Raw genomic sequence first — 24517 nt, forward strand, 5'->3', positions numbered from 1 at the left:
TATTTGGCAGACCACAACCAGCAGTTTTTTGAAATTGTAGAGCCGAAAGCTTTTTCCATCTTTATTTATTTATTATAAAAAGAAACTGGATTATAGTTCAATGGTTTTATGATCACAAAGGCACATGCAGCTGATCTCTACAATTGCAGAAATCATTTTAACTCTTTAATGCAATTATTAACACAATCAATGTCCATATAATTTGTACTACTGCTGCTGCTATTAGTACTACAGCAGTAACTTTCATCCCACATTAGCACTACAAGATCACAAATATCATCCATATCATAAAGTTGAATGCAATACTCAAAATTTATCGTAGTTAAGCTGTAAAACAAACACTTATGGACAGTAAAGAAGAGATAATCATACTACAAATTTACTATGAGAAAATTTTTACAGCTTAGAACATACCTATAATGTCACCGCAGCATCAGTTCCAAAGTTATGTTTCTACCACTAGAGAAGTTCAAGATGGACCACCTGAAAAGCTAACTACTACTCGATCATCTGTGAATTATTACCGATATGTTCGTGTGATACGGATCTGATGGGAAAAAAAGAATGTTAGAACTTCAAATTCAACATTCTTGCATATATTATATAATCATCTTATAAATCTCATAGTAAAGGCAACATTTTGTAAATGTCACTTTGGTAGACACAAATTCTTATGAAGTTGAGAGTTCTAGTAGTTTGAAGCCAACATTACAGCTTAAACTTCAAAAATGCTGGTAAATAATTGGCTTCCAAAAGTATATCGGGAAACACATAATCTTTATTTAAATCGCAAGACCAAAAAACTGACATGTAAATGTTGCGATCTATTTTTAGGGAGTGTTAGACACCAGAGAATAATTGGATAAAAGTGTAACTATTAAAGTAGTAATTAAACTCTCTTTTAATCATAAAGAATTCTAATTCTCTAGACATATTTAGCTGACAAAATGTAATTATCTCAATTTGGTAGCATAAATTGTAATTACACTACATAATTTTAAATTCTAGAAAGAAGAATATAAATTATTAAAATTATCAATAATATTTAAAGAAAAAAAATCCCTAAACAAGTAACAAATAGAACCAAATCATCGTATGCAGTATATTGGTCCAAAAAAGTATCCAACAATACAATTACTAACAAAATTAACAAAAAATTTCTATAGAATTTTTATTTAATTATTTTAGCATTCCATATTTGTTGAGTTATTCCCTCTCTAACAGTAAACATAAATTCCTTATTATCATCGGTTGGTCTTTAGCCAAGTATAAATAATTAACATATGTAAATTAGTTAAATATTTAGTAGAACAAAATGCATGAAAAATTATCTTTTGTCAATAAAATTTTTAGATTATTTAAACAAGGCTATTAAAATAACATTAATTATATTTTAAAAATAAAATATGTCCTAAAATTAAAATAAAATTATTATATATAAAAAAAACTTAAACTCAAGTTATGTACCGAATGTGTTTGAAAACCATTTGGTAACTACATTTGAGTGTAATTAGTTGTAATCGCCCGAGTAAGTACCTCAATTCTCACTCCCCCACTAAGACACTCAATTCAATGGATCCCAATAATCACAAGAGTTACCTCAACATGTCATACATGTGTAATTACAAACAATTATACTCGAATCAAGTTACATAGTGACCTTCTAAACACACCCTTAGTATTTATTCATATTTGAAGCTGTTGACATCAATTAGTTGATTCAGGTTTAAACTGCTAGGTTCACTGTCAATAGAGGTAAAAAGCCAGCCCAATATCTGTGAAGGTAAATTTGTGCTTTTAATTGTTTAATATTGTCCTAACCCTGGGCTAATAGGTCATTAGTCTGACAACCAATGTAATCCAGATTCATGACTACACTTCCAGAAATTTACATCTTTTACACCTCATCTTAAATCTCATTTAATGTAAAATAGATGCTAGGATTACAATCTTGTATACCATTGTTATATTTTCCAACTTTAGGCAAACAAGTCTGCTTAAGACTAAAACTTGCAGCTGCTTTTAATTTACTCCACCACTAGCTTTAATGAAAAGTTGCTTTCAAGCTACTTTCATTGTTCCAGTTCATACACAATTTGGCATATGAAAAGCTCTTATCAAATTACACATATGCCAAGAAAATTATATTCCTTAAAAATGATCAAATTATATCTATTGTGGATTTGTCAATAAGATAAACTTTGACACTCCATCTCATCACAACACATTACAAAAGCACACTTTCACCACAGTTTTCCATCATGATGTTCGGACAAATTTTCCATCCTTAAATTTCCCACCACAATTTTCAACTTAACTGAGGTGCCAAACTAAGCCAAATTAATATTGAAATAGTCATGATACTATGACCTCATTGAAATACAACAATAACAGTTGGTCCAAAAACCTATAACTTTTAACCCTAGTATTTGACAAAGTGATACCAATTTGGATTTTAGACTTTATAATATAACTTTTCTCCAACATATCTTCTGACAGCAATAAACAAATCTGATATGTCAATAGACCTAATGGACAAGAGGATGAATAAGCACAACAATTCGAGCAGGTCACGTGTATTTTCCATATGATCCCTTCCTCAAGACTGTTCATACATCATTATTAGGTTGTACCAATTTCTTTCCCTACTTAGACTGTACCAGGGACAAGACAATATACGTAATACATATAAATTTCCGACTTCACTTCAACTTCAGTTATCATAAACATCATTCCATTAATAATTTATTATTAAAAAATGCCAAACTTCTACTAAGTTAAAATGAGATATATTGATAGAAGATCCAAATGACACATTTATTTGGCAAGAAATAGTACAACATCTAGGCATGCATATAATAAAGTGGCAACAATACCTGTGCAAATCCATAGATAGCTCGCAAAATTCTAGCATAATCAGTTCCTAGCATCTGAATGACAACGTCAGCCAGAAATGTTCCCCAAAACCTATATTACAAGAAATACAATCAAACTTGAAGAAGAACAAGCTATATTGGTAATAGCAGCACAGGTGGAACTTTTTTACAAGTTCGATGAATAAGATGACAATAGCTTATGATAATTTGCGACAAATTGATTAGACGTCAATTATTATATCTTGACACTGGAGTCATTAATTATTATTTTTAAAGAGATATTAGCTTATTTTTTATTAGATCTTTAATTAAAGTATCTTTATAGTATTAGCTTCTTTTAATTTCTTTAGCTTAAGCCTTTTATTCAAACAAGTAGACCTATGTAACCTCTATTTAAGAGGCAGATCGACAGCAATAAAATTAAGTCAAAGTAATTCACTTTTAAGAGGTTTAAGACTCTCTAATGAGTCTAAGATAAGAGACCATTTGAATAGTTTCACACTTTTACCACAGGACATTTGCGTCGAAGAAACAGAACAACGGAGAAAGCCCCACTAAGTTAAACAATTTTCCTACGAATCATTTGGAGACTTGCTCCGTAACTCAAGATAGAGCAATTTGACACAAAACTGGAAGAAGAATCTAGGAAGGCTGAAAGCAGTGACAAGTTGGGCAATAAGCTATTGCAGCAATTGTCATTGCAGATACAATAATTGATGGCTTCCAACTAGAACCGTGAAAAAGAAAAAGAGTAACAGAGGAAACAACAGTGTCAACTAAACAGGTAGTCAACCGAATAGGCAAGAGAATAAGATAAAGAGTCAAAAGGCGGGTCGAGAATAGTGCCATGATATACAAAATTAAACTTTCCAACCTTTTATGGTATGGAAGATTCATTGATTTAGCTACACAGGTGTTAGAGACTTTTCTCAAATCAGAACAACTGAGGTAGATAAAGAGGGATTGGTTTTCACATGACAGAAGAAACACAGTTGTGGTCTTACCAAATGGAAAAGGAGGAACCCAATCTCTTATGGGCTTGTTGGGTCACCTGAGCACGTTCAGCGCATCGGGAAAACAATTTACAACAAACCCGCATCATGGATCCATGTGCAAGATAACATATCCGATATAAAGAAGGTTCAAAATATACCTTCAAAAGATCTGAGTAGACAGACTCGGGTTTACCAAAAAGCGTTTAGTGCAAAGGTCGAACCGAAAAGCCACAACTTTTTCATTCCGACATCTACTATATCCACTCAACGAACATGAACAGAACACTCTCTTAAATCTTTCAGAGAGTCATCTAGAAAAACCCTTGTGTGCTAAGCAGAGTATTTCGGGGTGAAAAGGTAAAAGATGGGATAATTGATTTATCCTTTTATCAAAACTCCCTTTTGAGTAACCATAGTCCATAAATCACTTTGAGGATATTAAGGAAAATCAAATCAAACGTGATATCCTCTTAACGTGATATCAGTTTAATTTATTTCCAAAAATAATCTCTTAATCAAAATCTAATAAATACTCTATTTAATAATTTCCAGAAAGCAGATTAATTCCATTTTAAAAGCTTTAAGACTCTCTCTAATGAGTTTAAGGTAAGGGGCTCCCTTTAAAAGAGTTCCACACATTCACCATAAGGCATTCGCGTGAAAGAAACAAAACAATGGGAAAAGTCACGCTAAGTTAAACAATTTTCCTAGGAATCGTATGGTGGCTCAGTCCGTAACTAGGGACCATAAACAAAAAGGTGTGCTAGAGTATCAATCATGAGTCAGTAAGCTATAAAGAAGTTGGTTTGTTGAAGACTAGTATCATAGTTTTATTGATAGGAAAAAAAGGAGGCGACAATCATATCTCTCTATGATGCACATTAAGCTTTAAACTTATGAATATTGAGAAGATGGGTTTGCATCAAACAAAATTCTCTAGCAAGCCAAGAACAACAAAATTTAATATGCAAGGAAAAAGTAAATGATAAAAATTTAAACAGAAAAGAGTCAATACAGTGGGCCAAACAAATTCATCATACTCCTCAAGCCCACATATCTGGATGCAGCACCCGCAAAGCCCTGTCCATGATTAGAGGGCAGACAAACAAGAAGATGTCAAACTATAATACCAGGTGCGCAACACCTATCATATAGTTTACAATGCATAAAACAAACAACTCACACATATTAGCTTTGCAACTATTCATAAATAATGATGAAGTAATGCTCTCTCCATAAAAAATATTTTAACAAAAATTACCACATTTAACCCAAAGAAAATCAATATATACCACGTAGACTTAACTTTAAGACTAATACTATGGTAGAGGTTATCACTTAATATTTTAGTATATAGTAGAGCATAGGTTGTAACTTGATATATTGCCAATCATGCCAATGGCTTAGTGGCAAACTTGTGTGGGTTTCAAGTTGATTGGCATGAGTATAGGTTTTGATCATTGTGTTTGTAAACCTTTCCCCCTTTCCCCATTGTAATGTAATTGTTCACTTGTATCAAATAAAAACTTGATATATTAATATCCAAGCACATGCATAGCCAAACAGGGGAGAAAGCAAAATGCATAAACTAAGAAAGTAGCACATACATTTGCACCCATAAAATCGAATTTATTCATTAGTAATTTTAGATTATTTTCCATATGACAGTATATATTAACAAGAAGGAACTTTATATTCTATCATGATGATGATAAAATTACCTGCTTAGCCGCAAGCAAGGCCGCTCTTGACTCTACACTGGTAGCAACTACCTGCCCCCCCTAGAAGCCATGAAAGCAAGAAAGTAAGTTGAGAGTTTCAAAGCTAAATTATGCTATACATTCTATCATCTCAGTTACATCGATATAAAGAGGGTTGTAGATTGATACATGACAACTAAAAAAATAACAAAATAATAGGAAAACACTTTTAAATCTTTCAGGAACATTACATAATTTTCATTAATCAAACAATAAAGATATACATTTACATCATAATCAAGAAAGTAGAACACATTTAGAACAAATAGATAAGTAGCAGAAAAATGATTTGCTCTTCTTACATTCAAGAATGCAGGAAAGAATAAAAGCATTATCACCTACCCTTGATAAATAAACTATTCTAGGAAGAACACAGGGAGAGACAAGTACATGCTGAAATATTACCTTCTGCCCTCCATGCAAGGAGAAGAAACACAGAAGATGATTGCCTTGCATATAGCAGTAGCATGAAAAAAAGGGGAGGTTGGAGGGTAATGTTCACCCAAAAATGACCAGACAAGGTTAAAATTCAAATCTAAAAACCAAAGTAACTCAAATTTATTACAACCTATTTAGTTGACACCTCTAGTTGTTACGAAGGTTGGGTACATTTTTAAACAAAAAATATGTGGAATTCTAGTATTGAGTAAAATACAAATCCTCATAATTCATCCATAGATCAATTCCTTCAACAACTAGAAAGTTATGAATTCAATTGGCACCTTTTTAAGAGCTTCCTTTTTCATCAAATAGTTGGCAGCTTCTAGGAACACCTTTCCAGACAATTTCTTCGTCAACTACCACAAACAACAAATAAAGCTCAATAAAATAACGAACAATGCAAGATAAAACATAAACTACTATAAAGTCAATATCTTACCAATTGATAAAGTTTTGCCAAAGTAACTATACCACCACCCTAAACAAAGAGAAGGAATGAACTACGTATCAATTTATATTAAGAATCAAAATAATCATTAACAAATTAAGCTGGACTAAAAAAAAGTATGAATACCTTCAAAACCATTGATTGGAATTCTGTTGCCCCAACCTTACCAGCAGCAAGGACCTGCACCTTCCACTGGCTAAGTCCCAACTCTAGACTATTTTGGATGTTGGAAATATTATTATTTTCCCATAAGCCTGGAAAAGTTCCTGATTCTTCACTAAACAAGGCAGCACAAAATAAAAGTTACCATTGTGCATGTATAGAACTGAGTTTTTTCGTCTATCTCTACCTTAAGCAAATTGATTTCAATAATACATTAGAAATTAAAAAAGAAACAAGCTAAAATAGTTGTCTAGTTTGTTCAGAATTTAGATAAAAAAGGATTTCAAAACTTAGTTATGTACCAGTTTAATTGAATCTCTTTATAAACATTTTTGGTCATCATATTGCAGTAATAGTGGAGGTGTAAAGTGAAAAACACTTTCCAAACCTAAACAGACCCATAAACTTATCCTCAATTTTGGCTGGCAATGAATTCACTTACTGTGGTCCTTGATCTCACGATTTTGTAGTCACCAAGAACTTTATGAGGATAAATTTTGCTAAACATTGAGATTGAATGAGGTTACCTAGAGTAATTCCTCAATAGATGAAGGAAAATCTCTGCTTCCAGATCTTCAGTGGACAATTTGCTTGAGCAAGGAATGTTCAACTTCTTCCTCACAGAAAGCAGGACATTTCTGTATGACGGCCTCCAACCCCTAATCAGAAGATCAAACGGGATCGGTGAGATGCCTATCAAAACAGAAACTCAGCTGACACCAAAAGAAATAAAAATTGTCACTCTCTACCATCAGCAACTATCATATGCTTGATTTGGTTTCAGCGAAGTGTCTTAGATAACTAGCAATGCAAACAGGCATCCAACAAGACCAAATTTATGAAAGCAATCGAAGGCACTGACCTCAATGTCGATCGGGCATCAGCAGCAAGGAATAAGAAGCGTGATTCAAGGCCTGCTATAAAAGCATCTCGCTCCTCAACATTCTCTTCAATCATCATATCCTCCACATCATCTTTATTCAGTATAGACTTTAATAAGGGACTAAAGTAGCTGAAATTCGTAACAAAATTACAAAAAATTTCAAATAAGAAATTGTTTTAAATAAAAACCTGAATTTCTGAGCAATCAAAACCAAGCGAAATCGGAAACCTGGGACCAAATAGGATTCTTTGAAGCTCATATAACTCTTCATCTGTAGCTAGTTCAAGCACAACTCGAAGCTCCGGATCGTATTCATTTGCAACTGAAACCCAAAATTCTAAACAAAATTTAAAGCAGATCCTTTTAGGGGGGAAAAAAACAAAGGTATCAAAAAAAGGACCTTGACCATGTCTTGACACCGCGGCATTACTACAACCCAGCAGCCGTACCGCATTCGCGCGCCTAGGCCAAGCCATATTCTTAAATGTTCAAACAAAGTAAAATTATGAGAAAAAGAAATCGAAAAAGATAATAAATTAGTGAAAGTTGGAAGTGTCTTACTGAGAAAGAGGAAGAGAATGAGAGGCTAGTGGTAGTGGCGGCGAGGGGAATAAAGGAAGATAGGTAAAGAGCCATTTTCAAGAATTCTAGTTGTATTACTATCAAACAGTGAATCTCATTTCCACTGCTAAAGAAGCAAATGTTGATATTGATTTGCAGTTTGTTTTTTTTTTTTTAATTGATTTTCGAACCACGAAACTGGAAGTATTATGGGAAGAAATTCAACTGATTCCGGTTGTCGTTTTTATATTAGTAAAATACTCGCCTCAAATTTTAGGTCAGCTGATTATCAATTTTTTTAATTAAGTAAAATCTTTATTTTCCTAATTTTATTAATTTTAAATTCAATTTATAATTTGAGAATATTAATTTTTTTCGGCGAGTTAAGCCGAAAATTGACCAAAACTTCATATCTGCCGAATGCAATGTTTTTCACCTTTTACAGAATTAAATTATAGATTTTTTTTAGATTAAAACATTTTTTATTATTTTCAAAAATATAATTTATTAAATATTATTTTTATTATTTAAAAAAATCAAATACTTTTTAAATTTTAGAGATTCTATGTTAATTTATAATTTAATCAAGCTAAATCAAAATTTTCTAGTTGAGAGAACCTTGAGTTAGAATTTTACAAGGAGAAAACTTCTCCCCTTTATGCTATCTCCCTCTCTAGTAAGAATGGTTACCCTAGTTTTTCTCTTTTTGTTACTCTCTTCCGTGAGTAGGATAGTAATGGGTGGGATAGGTAGAACTTTAGCCCTCTACAATCTCAATCTAAAATTTAAAGTCATTTTTAAAAGTACTTTTGTGTCAAGAAGCATTTTAAGCAAAAACTAAAATTTTTTTGCTTTACTTTCGGTAAAAAAAAACACGTCCTAAAAAATATTTTTAAAAAATTTAAAAATATATTATTTAACAATATTTTTATCTCAATAGTATTTCTTAAAAGTAATGCTAAACTGACTCATAGTCATATATCTTGTTCTCAATCTTTTAAAAAGAAATATCCTTAAAATTAAATAAAAAAATTCAACCTCATTTTAACCCAAATCTTTTAGCAAATTCAATACTTCTACAATTCCACCAATTCTAGTCATTTGATATTTACAAGAAAAATAAGTTAAAAAAATAAAAAAAGAAATGAAAAAACTGTCAAAATCAATCATAACTTATGAACATGGAAGAGATCAAAGTATCCAACATCTAAGAATTTATATATACATATATATAATTGAGGAAAAAATTATTTTTCATAGGAACACACTTAGGTACCCCAAAGAAGACCCCAAACTCAAAAATAAGGTTGTGATTTATACAAGGAAGTTAAGCACACTTACATATCATCCATGAACTTTGCAACCACGACATGCAGGAGACTAATAAAAATAAATAATAACAACAATGGCATTATGAATTAAGTAGGCTAATTTTTCAAAATGTAAAATAGAACACAAAAATAGCAAAATATAAGTGAAGAAGGAGAGGAGGCAAACGATTAGATGAGGATGGAGGAGATCAGGGTAACCTCAAAACTTAATACCTGTATATATTCAAGTAGGGACAGGATGAGTATACTCCAAATTTAATCCTAATTATATATTTTTTTAAAATTAACCCGACTTAATTTTAAAAATTTTACTTTAATAAATCAAGTCAAGTTAGAAATTGTTGATTCGGAATTTTTTACATCCCAATGCGTGAGCATGTGTGTATCATTTTCTCCCCCTCCCCATTCACCTTCTTCATATTCGTTGAACCTTAACCCTAATCCTTTTAATCACTATTAATAATTATGTTCCTACCTCATAATAATTAATCTTCCTGACCCCTTCACATATAGATTTCATCGATTCTTTTCTGCTCTTAATCTCAGCATTTATTATTATTATTTTCCTGCCTTAACCTAACTTAAATCCACCCTTTTTGTTTTCCTCATTCTTCCTCGTCCTTCATATTGATTTTCTTTCCCTTGGTCATTCAATCATGCCCTCATTCAAAACCTCAAAATTTCAAGACCTTAAAATGCAATTTTACATTTTAAGGGGGCCGAGGCCCATGCCAGCTGTACAAGCCCAATTTCGCTCGGGCCTAAACAAACCTAAACCTACCCAGACCCAAATACTAACCCAATTCAAAACAAGCCCAAACATTATGGCCCAAACCCAACAAAGACTAGGGTTTCAGAACCCTAGCCCCTTCCACATGCGCCGTACCATTCTGACCCCTACTCTGCCATCGCCGCACATCCCATCAGCGCCGACGCCGTTCACTCCTACCTTTGACGCCGCACCTACTCCTGCAAAAACAGATGCCAAACAGAGAGAAACAAGCAAAGGCACAGGAGACAATAGCAAAGATCAATTGATTTTTATTTTATTTTATTTCGGGTATAAAAATGATTTGTAAACCGAAATGAGGGGACAGCGTTTTGAATTCAAAAAAGAAAAACAGATAAAAAAAGGTTGATTCCGATTCTTTTTCTGTTCTTGCGTTTTTATATTCTCTTTATTTTCCTTTTATTTTTATTTTATTTCGTTTGTTTTTCTACAATCTTTCTTAACGAAAACGAAACTAAAAAAGAAATACCTGTTGATTTCGGGGGCCTGAGTCAGAGCCCTCCTTCGCCGTCACCGGAGTCGAATGGGGAGGAAGGTCTCCTTTTTCCTCTCGGTCCCGCGGTCGAGAAGGCTTAGCCTTCAGGGACGCCGTGAAGGGAGGGCTAAGAAGCCTGTTTCGCGCGGCTCCGGCCACTGGCCATGGAGGCGGCGGTGGATGCCTGAACTTAAGGGCTGAGATTGAGGGGGAAAAGGGAGAGAAAAGGAGTCCTAGGTTTTTTTGTTTCAGTTTTTTGAGAAAAAACGCAGAAAATGAAGCTAGAAAAAAAAATTTGGATTTTAATAACCATTGCAAAACGGCGCCGTTTAAGCCCCATGACCCGCGCGCGATCCGACCCGCTCCAGGGGGGATCCGCGTGTTTTCATGAAATGGGGTATTTGTGCAACAGGTCCCTCCGCTTTTGCAATTTGCTTCAATATGGTCTTTTGTTTTTCTCAAATTTTGGCCTGTGGATTTTGCTTCTATTCCGATTTGGTCCTTAGACCAGTTGCTGCCATGGTCGAAACGCAGCGTTTCAGGACGGGGAAATATTTCCCCACAAGTCCCTCACGCTTTAAGCGTGTTTCACTTTGGTCCTGTATTATTCCTTTTGTTTATTTCATATTTAAGCCCCGAAGTTCTTTTAAAGTTTTAATTTAGCCCTTTTGTGTTTTGTTAGCTTTCTTATTAAATAATAAATTTGATGCCACGCTGTTATCATTAATTATTATTGTTGTTATTTGTTTATTTATATCTTTAAAATTTCAAATTTTATCATATATATGTATACTTATTTTTGTATTCGTTTTATATTTTTTAATTTGTATCTATACATCTATATACATATTTTTCCTAAATATATACACATACTTGTGTGTTTTTACATTTTCATATAGTTTTATATACATACATATTCCTACGTACGCATACATACATTTTCATACTTCAAAATTTAAATTTACCTATATATATTATACGATAATTTTAAAAATACGTACACGCATATATTTTTCATATTCTCATAATTTTATGTATATACACTCATGTATATGTTTTATATTTTTATAGTCCTATATATTTTCTTTGTTTGTTTTTATCATTTATTTATTTATCTCATTTCCATTATTATTTGAATGAATGTTTAACTTTATTCGTTTATATACCTGGTTATTTTAGTATGTTATAGATCTGACTTTTATTTATTTTATATTGTGGCTATTGCTCGTATCATTTTTGGTATTTATCGTAGTTTTGCCATACATAACAACGAAATTTACTTTCACATGTTACTACAACTTTGTGTTTTATTTCACTCGATATAACTAAATTTGTTTTAAAAACGGCATTTCGTATTTAGATTCGAGAAGATCGTACCCTAACTCACTGGGTTTCGATTTTCATAATAAATCTAAATACACGAATCTTTTCAAACTCAAGTTTTTAGACGATCTCGGGAATTAAGAAAAGATCGTGCCCTAACTTACTGGGCCTGATTTATTTCTAAAACCAAGATAATAAAATATCTTTTAAATAAGCATTTTTCATCCGCGTATCGGGAATTTGAGACATTGTGTCCTAACTTATTGGATATGATTCTCTTTCTCGAATAACGTGAAATATCCCCTTTTTACTGAAAATTTTCAACGTTTTAATACAAGGATCGTATTTTGAAATTCTTCAAAGTTCTCAATTTTCAACATTAAGACATTAAGTAATCAACTAGGTACCAATTTTGGGCGTATCGAGGGTGCTAATCCTTCCTCGTGCGTAACCGACTCCCGAACCCGTTTTCTAAATTTCGTGGACCAAAACCGTTGTTTTAATAAAGTCAAACCGCTTATTATAACAACCATTTTTCGAGGTAATCCAATCACACCTCATAAAAAAAGGATTGGTGGCGACTCCCATTTTTGCTTTCACTTTCCAAAACCCAAGTTGACCCCGTTTTCATCAAAAAATGGGTGTCAACAGCTTGGCGACTCCACTGGGGACTTAAAATAAGAGAGTCAAGCCACGAGTTGATTATTTTTGTCTTTTGTCGAAAGTTAAAATTTTGGTTTAAATTTACGATCCTCTCGTTGCATTTCATTTGTTTTGAGTTATAGTTTTCATCAGGTTTTGTATTTTAAATTTTTATATCTTTCTGCATTGCATTGCATGACCGTTGGTCACACCTTTTTAAGTGGGAGTGAGAAACTACGCCTTCGTGAGGTTTTCACCTCCGCATGGGATAGTGAATCGCTTCCGGGATACATCCGTACCTATGTCTTCGTGAGATTTTCATCTCCGCATGGCCATAGGGAAATGTATCCCCCTGAATTGAACTTGGTCCGTATGAGCCTATAATGGGTGAGGATCGAGGAATCTGCTGGTTCAGGTACCCTACTTTAGAGCCAAACCACATGTAATGAGCCATAGGAACTGACCTAAGTAGAGCTACTCCAATTTTTAGTGCTTACCTAAATGAGTGTTGTATTTATTTGTCGCTTACTTTAAATCTTATTCTGTGTTTAATGCTAATTTACTTTGTTTGTGATTGCATGGCATCTTCATTCTAAAAGAGGTGTCGATTTACATTCAGTTTCTCAGTAGAAAGCTTATCATGGAAAAGGGGTTTGTTGATAAAGTAGAGGATAATGCGGCTGTGCGAATATGGGCTGAAACGACACAACGGGAGAAAGGCGATAGTCTTACCAAAGGGTACGTGTCAGAATTGTGGGATTTTACCCGTATCAGTGTAATCCAGAATGACCTTCGAGAAATGAAAGAAGTCTGGGATCAATGGGATGTCGAGGCCAAGCAGCTGTTCTATTGTAATTACGGTGACCTACCTTATCTGCTTAGTGTCAAAGTGGACAAGTATTTATTCCGAGCCCTTGCTCAGTTTTGGAATCCTGCCTACAGTTGTTTCACTTTTGGGAAGGTAGATTTGACGCCTACTGTGGAGGAGTATACGACCTTGCTTCGGTGCCCAAAGATTCAAGTCGACAAGGCTTATTCCAGAGCTGCTTGTGTCCCTCCGTTGTTAAAGAAATTAATGAACATCACTGGGATGAGCGAGCAGTGGGTCGCTGCCCGGATCCAACAGAAAGGCGACAGTAAATGTGTTCCTTGGAAAAGTTTGCGAGATTTGGTGCTTGTACATCCTGACTTAAAGAAAAGGGTCGATGTCTTCGCTTTAGGTATCTATGGACTAGTGGTTTTCCCCAAAGCTTTAGGACACATAGACGAGGCTGTATCTGATTTGTTTGATCGGCTTAGTAAAGGGGTGACACCGGTTCCGGCAATACTCGCTGAAACTTTTAGATCCCTGAATGCGTGTCGAAAAGCAGGGGAGGGAAGGTTTATTGGATGCGCGCAGCTCTTATTGGCATGGTTCCATAGCCACTTCTGGAAGGTCGAAAAGGTCTCCTATCGGGTATTCTCTGATAACTACTCCCCTCTAGGAGAATTGGTGGCCACGCCAAGACGGGATGATATTTCAGAAGGAAAATGGATAGAGATACTCCAGAATCTCCAGGATGAAGATATTGAATGGAGGGCTCATTGGTTAATTCCTGATGAGATATTGTACCGATGTGGAGATTTTGACTGGGTTCCGCTGCTCGGGATATGGGGAGCTATCGGATATGCTCCTCTACTCGTATCAAGACAGTATAGATCACGACAATTCATACCAGCAACGCAGGGTTTGGCTTATAGTGATTTTTCCTATAGGGAGGACAATTACAAGAAGAAGGTTCGAGAAATATCTAGTGCCTGGAACCAGACTCGTCGAATGAAGATCTTAGCCGTGGGTCCGACAATTACCCCCGAGTATGGTCAGTGGCGTGATCAAAGGATCAACGACAACATCCCGGCGTCAAATTCAGAAACTGCTCGATCTTTAGAGGAACGCTTACAAGTTTTGCCTTCTGAGATGGAAATCATTAAACAAGAATTTGAAAAAAGGAGTTTAGAATTGGGGAAGAAGATAGAACAACTAGAGGAAGAAAAAATGCAGTTAGGACTGGATGTGGACATTCAAAGATTAGAGGCCGATAAATTGAGAAAAGGAAAGAACAAAGCAGAAGAAGATTTAGACAGCCTGAAGACAGATTACAAGAAGTTGCGCAGGTCGGTAAGAACTGCTGGCTTGGGTAAAACGCCAGAACAATGGCGACAAGAAATTCAGGAGGAAAAGACGAGAGCTAATCAATGGGAAAAGAAATTTCAGGATACTCGGGCTCGAGAAGTCGCCTTGGGAAAGAGTCTACTAGTTTGCCAAGATGAGAAGACGGAGTTGAAGGTCTGGATAACTGAACTAGAAAGATCGCTTCACTAGTACTGTAATCGTAATGCTACGGTTGAATTAAGGGCGAGCTTAGACAAAATTGAAGACTTAAAAGGACAAATAGGAGAGCTAAAAAATGCATTGCAGAATAGTGAAATCCGGATAGAGCTTCTGGAAGAAAATAATGAGCAGTGGCAAAGACAATTCCGTCGGTCTCAAGAGCAGATTAGAGAAAGAGATTATATTATGGGAGAGGCGGTGGCTCAAGTGCGCGAAGTAGCTGATCATCTGCAGACTCTAGCGGTTCAGGCTGATCTATTAAGTTTGAAGTATGAGTCAGAGTCGGACAGGGGCCTAGAATTAGCTTGGCTTCTTCGAAAGGTTAAGGCTTTGAGTGTGAGGGCAAAGCCGTATATGTAGTCTATTTTAGGTAAAGAAGCTCTTTATCTAGTAAAGTTTTCTAATGAAGTTGAATTAGAATCAGTGCCTCTTTTTCTTTGCATTCTTTTCATGCATTGCATCACATCATATGCATTAATGACCATTAAAAAAAACCTAATTGAATAAAATCATTTCAGTTAACTTGGAAAACCAACAAAGTTACGGCACCCGAGCTAAGGCAAAAATTATGGACCAAAGGTTGGAGAAGCTAGAGCGACTTCAAAAAGAAATGCAAGACCAGTTGCAGGCGCAAATGAAAGAGCAGATAGAAAAGATTCAGCGTGACATGGTGCAAAAGATGGAGGAGTCCCAAAATGATCTGGTGGCTAAGATGACGCAATTATTGAAGGGAGTAGATAAGGGTAAAGGTCCTGTGATTGTTAGTGAAGAAGAAAACAATGGTGACCAACTTTATCCTCCAGGTTTCACGCCTCCACATGCGCAAGTACAGACCGAGCTGCATTCGCGGAGACCCTCTGTGTCGGTTAGACCCCAGCAGTTTCAAGGCGATGCTTCAATCCCAATGAATTTTCAACCCGGAGCGGGCTTTAATCCCGGTGATAGCCCGAATAATATTGCGGTCCCAGATCTAGACGAGATGGTTGAAAAGGACAAGGCAAAGGAGGAATTTCCAAAACAATTTGAGGAGAAATGGAAATGGATAGAAGAGAAGTTTAGGGCAATAGAAAGCATCGAAAGTTATGGAACAGATGCAAAGGATCTAAGCTTGGTTCCGGACTTGGTGCTCCCTTACAAATTTAAGATGCCGGAATTCGAGAAATACAACGGGACTAGTTGCCCAGGATCCCATATTACTATGTTTTGTAGAAGAATGACGGGGCATATTAATAATGATCAATTATTAATACATTGCTTTCAAGAAAGTCTTACGGGAGCGGCGTCAAAGTGGTACAATCAGCTGAGCCAAGCTAAAATCGCTACTTGGAGGGATTTAGCACAGGCTTTCTTGAGACAATACAATCATGTCTCAGAAATGATGCCTGACAGGATAACTCTGCAAAATTTAGAGAAGAAATCGAACGAAAGCTTCAGACAATATGCGCAGAGGTGGCGAGAGGTGGCGGTTCAGGTGCAACCACCGCTTTTGGAAAAAGAGATGACGACGCTTTTTATTAATACTTTGAAAGCCCCGTTCATCACTCACATGTTGGGAAGCGCATCAAGAAATTTCTCAGATATAATCATGAATGGTGAAATGATTGAGCATGCCATTAAAAGTGGAAAAATAGATGGAGGAGAAAATAATAGGAGGGCACCCCCGAGGAAAAGAGAAAATGAAGTGAATAATGTGAATGCTTATGGTAGGTCAATTACCGTGAATCAACCAAAGAAAGTGGTTGCTAATCAACAGGGATCATCAAGACAAGAGTCAGGAGCTAGGCAAACTACTGAAAAGCCCTAATTCACGCCAATCCCGATGTCATACAAGGAGTTGTATCAGACTTTATTCGATGCACATGTTGTTGCTCCTCGTTACTTGAGTCCTCTACAACCCCCGTATCCAAAATGGTATGATGTGAATGCGCAATGTGATTATCATGCGGGAATTTCTGGGCACTCGATAGAAAATTGTACTGCCTTCAAGAAGGTAATAGAAGGACTTATCAATTTGGGTGTCGTCAAACTTGACGACTCGCCTAACGCAAAGAATCCGTTACCTAATCACGCAGATAAAGGGGTGAATATGGTTAGCGAAGGTACGGGAGAAGAAGTCAAGACTGACATTGCTGAAGTAAAAACTCCATTGAAACGGGTCTGGAAAGAAATGGCGAAAAGAGGGTTGGTTATTTCAGATCCTGAGAAAGGGCATGAGATGGGAAATTATTCTGAATTTCACCATGAAACAGGGCATGAAATCCAAGAATGTGAAAGATTCAAGGCCTTGGTTCAAAGCATGATGGATAACAAGGAGATGAGGTTTTATGAAGATGTGAAAGAAATGAGGAGCATATGCGCGACAGAGTTGGGAACAAAGGCTCCAAAATAAATCATCCTGTGGTCATTATCTCACGCCCTAAGGGTAATGAGGTTAGGGCTCAGGTAACACCGAAAATTGTAATCCAGAAACCATCAAATTTCTCTTATGAAGATAACAAAATGGTGCCGTGGAATTACGGGTGTAATGTGACCATTTTGGGAAAAGAAGCAGAAAGAAATCAGGGAATAGGTTCTTACGCGCGCAATGGAAAAGGATATGACGCTCAAGCAGAATCGCCCAGGGAAGAGAATTGGAAGAAAGAACAGAGGAAAGGGAAAGCAGTAGAAGTTGAGCCATTGGTAAATGAACCAATAAAAGAAGAGGAGGCAAAGGAGTTTTTGAAGTTTTTGAAACACAGCGAATACAGTGTTGTGGAGCAACTGCACAAACAGCCAGCCCGCATTTCGGTATTAGCTTTACTCTTAAACTCAGAAGTACATCGGAATGCACTCTTAAAGGTGCTAAACGAAACATATGTGGCTGACGATATTTCGGTAAACAAGTTGGATCGGTTGATCAACAATATTGGTGCTGACAATTTTATCTTCTTCAATGATGATGAAATACCATCCGGAGGAAGAGGTTCTACTAAGACCCTCCACGTTACTGTCCGATGCAAAGGGTACACACTCCCGGGGGCCTTGGTTGATAATGGATCTGCACTAAATGTATTGCCTTTGTCCACTCTTAGTCGATTACCAGTAGACAGTTCGCACATGAAAGCATGCCAGAGCATAGTAAGGGCATTTGATGGAACAAAAAAGGAGGTTATGGGGAGAATTGAGGTGCCATTAAGGATTGGCCCAGTCACTTATGAGGTGGATTTCTTGGTGATGGATATTAAACCCTCCTACAACTGTCTATTGGGGAGACCGTGGATACACTCAGCAGGGGCAGTACCTTCATCATTACATCAGAAGGTGAAGTTGGTATCGGAGGATCGGTTGGTAACAATAGATGCAGAGGAGGATATTATCGCAATGATGACTAGCGATGCACCTTATGTGGACATCAACGATGAGGCACTAGAATGTTCATTTCGGTCGTTAGAATTTGTGAACGCGATGTTTATTGCGGAGGGAAATAGAATTCCAGTACCGAAAATATCCAGGACCACTGAGATGGGATTGCGATTGATGGTAGGAAGAGGAGCCTTACCCGGGAAAGGATTGGGAAAATATCTTCAGGGAAGGATTGAGGCACCAATGCCGAAGGAAAAGTTTGATAGATTTGGTTTAGGGTACAGGCCAGACATGAAACAGAAGAAGAAAGAAGTAGAGAAGAGACAAGAGAGAAGAAGGGCGCGTTTGAATGGACATGAAGCTAAGTGTGAGCCTTTAACCTTTCCCCACATATCTACATCTTTTGTGTCGGGAGGATTTATTCATTCTGAATGTGGAGTGTCCGGTAGCGGCATGGGAGGAATGTTGGAAGATGTTTATACCAACGCCATAGAAGCAACGGAAAGGAGGGCTTTGTTGGAGATCTGCCCTTATGAGCCTGGAAGCGAGCTAAACAATTGGACTGCTGAAGAAATCCCTGTAGTCTTTAGGGCTTATTCAGAGTAATGCTCAAAACATTCCTGTTGTTTGTTGGCCTAGAAACGATATGAAATCTTTTGTGAAATAGGCATTGGGCCTAAATATCATTATTTTAATGAAATACGTGTCTACGTTCATCTCAACCAGTCATTTTTTTCCTTTTATATTTTTCATTTGGTTGATTGTCTTACAAATAATTCTTTCATTTGTAATTCTTTTGCACAAACATATTCATAAATTTATATTCCTGGTATATTCTTTGATATGCCCTCATAGGTCTTCAGATATCAATGACATGAGTGACGCTGCCTCAAACGCGGAGCCTATTTTTGAGCAAGAAGTGTGTTTAGAGGAATCTTGCGACTTTGAAAATGACGAAGATTATGATGCATCTCCGGACTTGTTAAGAATGGTGGAACAAGAGGATAAGCATATCCTACCTCATAGGGAAGCATTAGAAATAGTGAGCCTAGAGGATGGGAAGGAGGTGAAGATTGGAACTGAAATCACCGCAAAGACGAGGCAAGACCTCATTAATTTACTCCGAGAATTCAAGGATGTTTTCGCGTGGTCATACCAAGATATGCCTGGGCTAAGTACTAACATTGTGGTGCATCGTCTGCCCGTAAAGGAGGATTGTAAACCCGTTCAACAGAAGCTCAGGAGAATGAGACCTGACATTGTGTTGAAAATAAGAGAAGAGGTCAAAAGACAATTCGACGCTGGTTTCTTACAAGAGGTCAAGTATTCAGATTGGGTAGCCAACATCGTCCCCGTTCCCAAAAAGATGGAAAGGTACGAATGTGTGTGGATTATAGGGATTTGAACAAGGTTAGTCCAAAGGAAACTTTCCACTGCCTCACATTGATACTTTGGTAGATAACACGGCGGGCTATTCATTGTTTTCTTTCATGGATGGTTTCTCTGGATACAATCAAATAAAGATGCATCCTGGAGACATGAGGAAAACCACGTTCATTACCTTATGGGGAACATTCTGTTACAAGGTAATGCCCTTCGGATTGAAGAATGCGGGAGCAACATATCAAAGAGCTATGGTGACTTTGTTTCACGACATGATGCACAAGGAGATCGAAGTCTATGTTGACGATATGATCGCAAAGTCTAGATCGGAAGAAGAGCATGTTCAGGTCTTGAAAAGGTTATTTTTGAGATTAAAGAAATTCCAGCTCAAGCTTAACCCGGCCAAATGCACGTTTGGAGCCAGATCAGGGAAGTTATTAGGCTTCATAGTTAGCAAAAAGGGATCGAGGTTGACCCAGACAAAGTAAAAGCAATACGAGATTTACCTCCCCCGCGCACTCAGAAGGAGGTTCGAGGTTTCCTAGGGAGGCTGAATTACATTGCTCGGTTCATCTCACAACTGACAGAGAAATGTGATCCAGTATTCCGGCTCTTAAAGAAACATAATCCGGGTGAATGGATGAAGAGTGTCAGAAGCTTTCGATAAGATAAAGCAGTACTTGGCTAATACCCCAGTCTTATCACCTCCAAGTCCAGATAGGCCATTGATATTGTATCTAACAGTGTTGGAGAATTCCATGGGTGCGTATTGGGCCAACATGATGAGACGGGAAGAAAGAAAGGGCAATATACTACCTCAGTAAGAAATTTACCGATTGCGAAATGAGGTACTCATCAATTGAGAAGTTGTGTTGTGCTCTAATCTGGGCGACCCGAAGACTGAGCAGTATATGTTGTATCACACGACTTGGCTGATTTCAAAGTTAGATCCTTTAAAGTATATGATGGAATCGACTGCTTTGAACGGGAGAATGGCTAGATGGCAGATCTTGCTCTCAGAATTTGATATAGTATATGTCAGTCAGAAGGCCATAAAGGGAAGTGCAATAGCCGATTTCCTAGCTAGTAGAGCCTTGGAGGACTATGAATCTTTGAACTTCGATTTTCCAAACGAGGACTTGATGTATGTGGCAAATACTGAAGAAAATCCTCAAATGGACCATGTATGGAAGCTAAATTTTGATGGAGCTTCAAATGCTACGGGTAATGGAGTTGGGGCAGTTTTGGTATCCCCAAGTGGAGATCATTATCCTGTTGCTAGCAAGTTGGACTTCGATTGTACAAATAACATGGCAGAATATGAAGCATGTATTATGGGCATTCGTGCAGCCATTGAACGGAACATCAAAGTACTGAGAGTATACGGGGATTCAGCGTTGGTGATATACCAACTCAAAGGGGAGTGGGAGACTAGAATCCTAAGCTAATCGGTTATAGAAAACTAGTTCTTGAATTGGCTGAGGAGTTTGATGATATCACCTTCTATTACCTCCCACGGGAGGAAAACCAAATGGCTGATGCATTGGCTACTCTAGCTTCGATGATTCAGGTGAATAGACTTGAGGCAATGAGGCCTGTTCAGATGAGTATCTCTGAGACCCCGGCTAATTGCTGCAATATTGAGGAGGAGGGAAAAGATGATTGTCCTTGGTATCAAGTATCCTACAATATGTGAAGAATCGGGAATACCCTGATCAAGCGACAGAGAATGACAAAAGGACTCTGAGAAAGATAGCCATTGAATATGTCTTAGATGGAGAAGTGTTATATAAAAGAAGGAAGGATCAAGTACTGTTAAGATGTGTGGATGCTGTGGAGCCAAGAAATTTTGGAAGAAGTCCATGAGGGTATTTGTGGGACGCACGCCAGTGGTTTCACGATGGCCAGACAGATCATGAGATTTGGGTACTATTGGCCCACCATGGAAGGAGATTGTATTGATCATGCCAGGAAGTGCCACAAATGCCAGATTTACGGAGACAAAATACACGCGCCCCCTTCACCTCTTCACGTCATGACCTCTCCTTGGTCGTTTTCCATGTGGGGTATGGATGTTATTGGGCCAATATCACCAAAGGCTTCTAATGGGCATCGCTTCATCTTCGTAGTAATTGATTACTTTACCAAGTGGGTGGAGGCTGCTTCATATGCAAATGTCACGAAAGCAGTAGTCAGCAAATTCTTGAAGAAGGAGATTATTTGTCGATATGGAATGCCTGAGAGGATCATATCTGACAATGCGATGAACTTGAATAATAGCACAATAGCTGAAGTTTGTAGCAAATTTAAAATCAAGCATCATAACTCATCACCGTATCGTCCAAAATGAATGGTGCAGTGGAGGCGGCCAATAAAAACATTAAAAGGATTGTGGGGAAAATGACTGAAACCTACAAGGATTGGCATGAGAAATTATCATTTGCTCTCCTTGCCTATCGAACATCTGTTAGAACTTCTACTGGGGCAACGGCTTTTTCTCTGGTTTATGGAATGGAGGCAGTATTACCCATTGAAGTTGAAATCCCTTCTCTACGGGTGTTATCTGAGCTACAGTTGGATGAAGCCGATTGGATCCAATCTCGGTACGATCAGTTGAACCTAATAGAGGAAAAGAGGCTAAGGGCTATTCACCATGGGCAAATGTACCAGAAACGAATGATGCGAGCCTATAATAAAAAGGTTCGCCCCCGAGAATTTCGTGAAGGGGACTTGGTACTAAAAAAGATTCTTCCTATGCAAAAGGATTTTAGAGGAAAATGGATGCCAAATTGGGAAGGCCCTTATGTTGTAAAGAAGGCATTTTCGGTGGAGCTTTGATCCTATGCGAGATGGATGGCAAAAGCTTACCAAATCCTGTAACGCAGACTCCGTCAAGAAATACTTCACTTGAAAGAAAGGGGAACCAAAGTGAAACCCGAGAAGGGCGCTTTGCTTCCTAAAAAAAAAAAAGGGACTTTGGAGAGGCTAAGGTGAAAACCCGTAAAGGGCACTTTGAGACCAAAGAGGGCTTGAGTCGAAAACCCGAAAGGGCGACTCAAGTATTGGGCAGGATTGGAACATCAGGACTTGAGCGGATCAAATTTTGATCGGGGGGATATGATGATCTTCCTTTACTTGAACCAACAAGAAAGGATATGCAACGTCTTGAAGCATTGACAGAGTATTGCAGATCTCCTGAACACCTGTCAAACTCAGAAGGGTCTTCGGAAAGTTTGTACAGAGAAACTCAATCTGCGATAACTGGGGCACCTAGTTCTTATGTGTATTCTTGAAAATACATTCTTTCTTCCTTTCTTTTTGTAAAAATACACATTCTCAATACACTTCTTTGCTACCTTTCTTCCGCCATCTTTGATGTTTTATTTGGGTTATGATCAGAACCAACTTTATTCTTTATCCATTGTTATGACCTTTTTGCAAACATGTTGCATTGGAATAATGATTAATGGACTAATAAAACGTTCACAAAGGAAGTTTTGCATATTACTCTGAAAAGTTCTAAATAATATAGGAACCTGAAACAGGACTATTGTTTAGAACACGCCAATTTTAAAGGTTGGAAATATCTAAAAGGGAAGAGTCTAAGTTAAAGACTATCTTTTCAGATTTTGTTTCTAAACATTGATTGAACAAAATGACAAGATGTCGTGTTGGTGGCAAGCTTCAATGAACCAAAAAAACGATGTTTACCAGACAAGAAGAAAAGGTCTTCTATGAGAATAAATTTTGCATTTGTGCATGAGCATTTGGTATGACACCTTGGGGATGAGGTAAGGACCAAGAGTTTCACATTCTGTTATTGAATGCGATAGGAGAAGATTGAAAAAGCATACTTTCCACCTTGGTTACAATGGGAGATTGATGGTACAAATTTTATGTCCAGTGATTGAACTTTGGCGCACAGTGGGGGCAATCAGATTAAGTGTTTCTTTGGATATGCTAACCGAGCAAGAAGGCGGTGTAGCGCGTCAGTGATAAAGCCTTAATAAGCTTTTGTGTGATGATAACCTAAGCATTAAGGAATCGTTTTCATGACATTTTGCATGTCATTCATACACATCTAGTTAGGAGCATTTGTTTCATTTTGATAATGTCATCTTAATCATTAAGCATAATTGGTTCATATAAAAGGTCTTATTCCGAGGATACGTGGAACGACCAAAGAATTGCAGATCTATCCCTGAGATTACAGCGGAGAGATTGAATAGTAATCCTATCTCCCTGAAGTTAAGTGGAGCGATTAAAGGATCTTATCTCTCTGAAGTTACGTAGAGCAGATCGCCAGTCTATTTCCTGAGATTACAGTGAACAGATAAAAATTCAGATCTTATCTCCTGAGGTACATGGAGCGATCGAGGCCAGAAATCCATCTCCCTGAAGTTACAGTGGAGCGGATTAAATAAAGGATCTTATCTCCCTGAGATTACAGCCGGAGCAGATCCGAAGGACACTACATCTCCTATCTCCCTGAAGTTACCAGTGGAGCGGATTAAAATAAAGGATCTTATCTCTCTGAGGTTACAGCAGAGTAGATCGCATCAGGTCTTATTTCCCTGAAGATGCAGTGGAATAGAATAAAACCATGGAATCACATCCCCCTGAAGTTGCAACCAGAGGTGGATTGAAGCCTATAAGAACGCATCTTTCTTAAAATGCAGACCGAATGGATCGAAAGCCAACAAGATTGTGTGGTTGAAATAAAGCTACTTGAAG

The 24517-nt window shown here is 37.2% G+C and overlaps 1 protein-coding gene across 6 annotated transcripts; it reads right to left on the reverse strand.

Annotated features, from left to right (window-relative positions):
* Positions 1–267: 267 nt before the first annotated feature.
* On the reverse strand, positions 268–8394 carry LOC107926593 (uncharacterized). Of its 6 annotated transcripts, none has more exons than XM_016857484.2 (12): positions 8127–8394; positions 7966–8044; positions 7794–7887; positions 7545–7694; positions 7210–7341; positions 6647–6797; positions 6512–6550; positions 6354–6428; positions 5593–5652; positions 4887–4951; positions 2877–2967; positions 268–547 (listed from the first exon to the last, which is right to left on the reverse strand). In XM_016857484.2, the coding sequence occupies exons 1-12, from the start codon at positions 8199–8201 to the stop codon at positions 521–523; spliced, it is 1038 nt and encodes a 345-aa protein (XP_016712973.1). In that variant the 5' UTR covers positions 8202–8394; the 3' UTR covers positions 268–520. The 6 variants fall into 6 exon arrangements, with proteins under 6 accessions (XP_016712973.1, XP_016712974.1, XP_016712972.1 ...); XM_016857485.2 differs by having other exon boundaries at positions 7972–8044; positions 8127–8379; XM_016857483.2 differs by having other exon boundaries at positions 7545–7672; positions 7754–7887; positions 7972–8044; positions 8127–8379.
* Positions 8395–24517: the final 16123 nt, after the last annotated feature.

This window comes from Gossypium hirsutum, chromosome A07 (genome assembly GCF_007990345.1).
Source record: "Gossypium hirsutum isolate 1008001.06 chromosome A07, Gossypium_hirsutum_v2.1, whole genome shotgun sequence".
Lineage (NCBI taxonomy): Eukaryota > Viridiplantae > Streptophyta > Magnoliopsida > Malvales > Malvaceae > Gossypium > Gossypium hirsutum.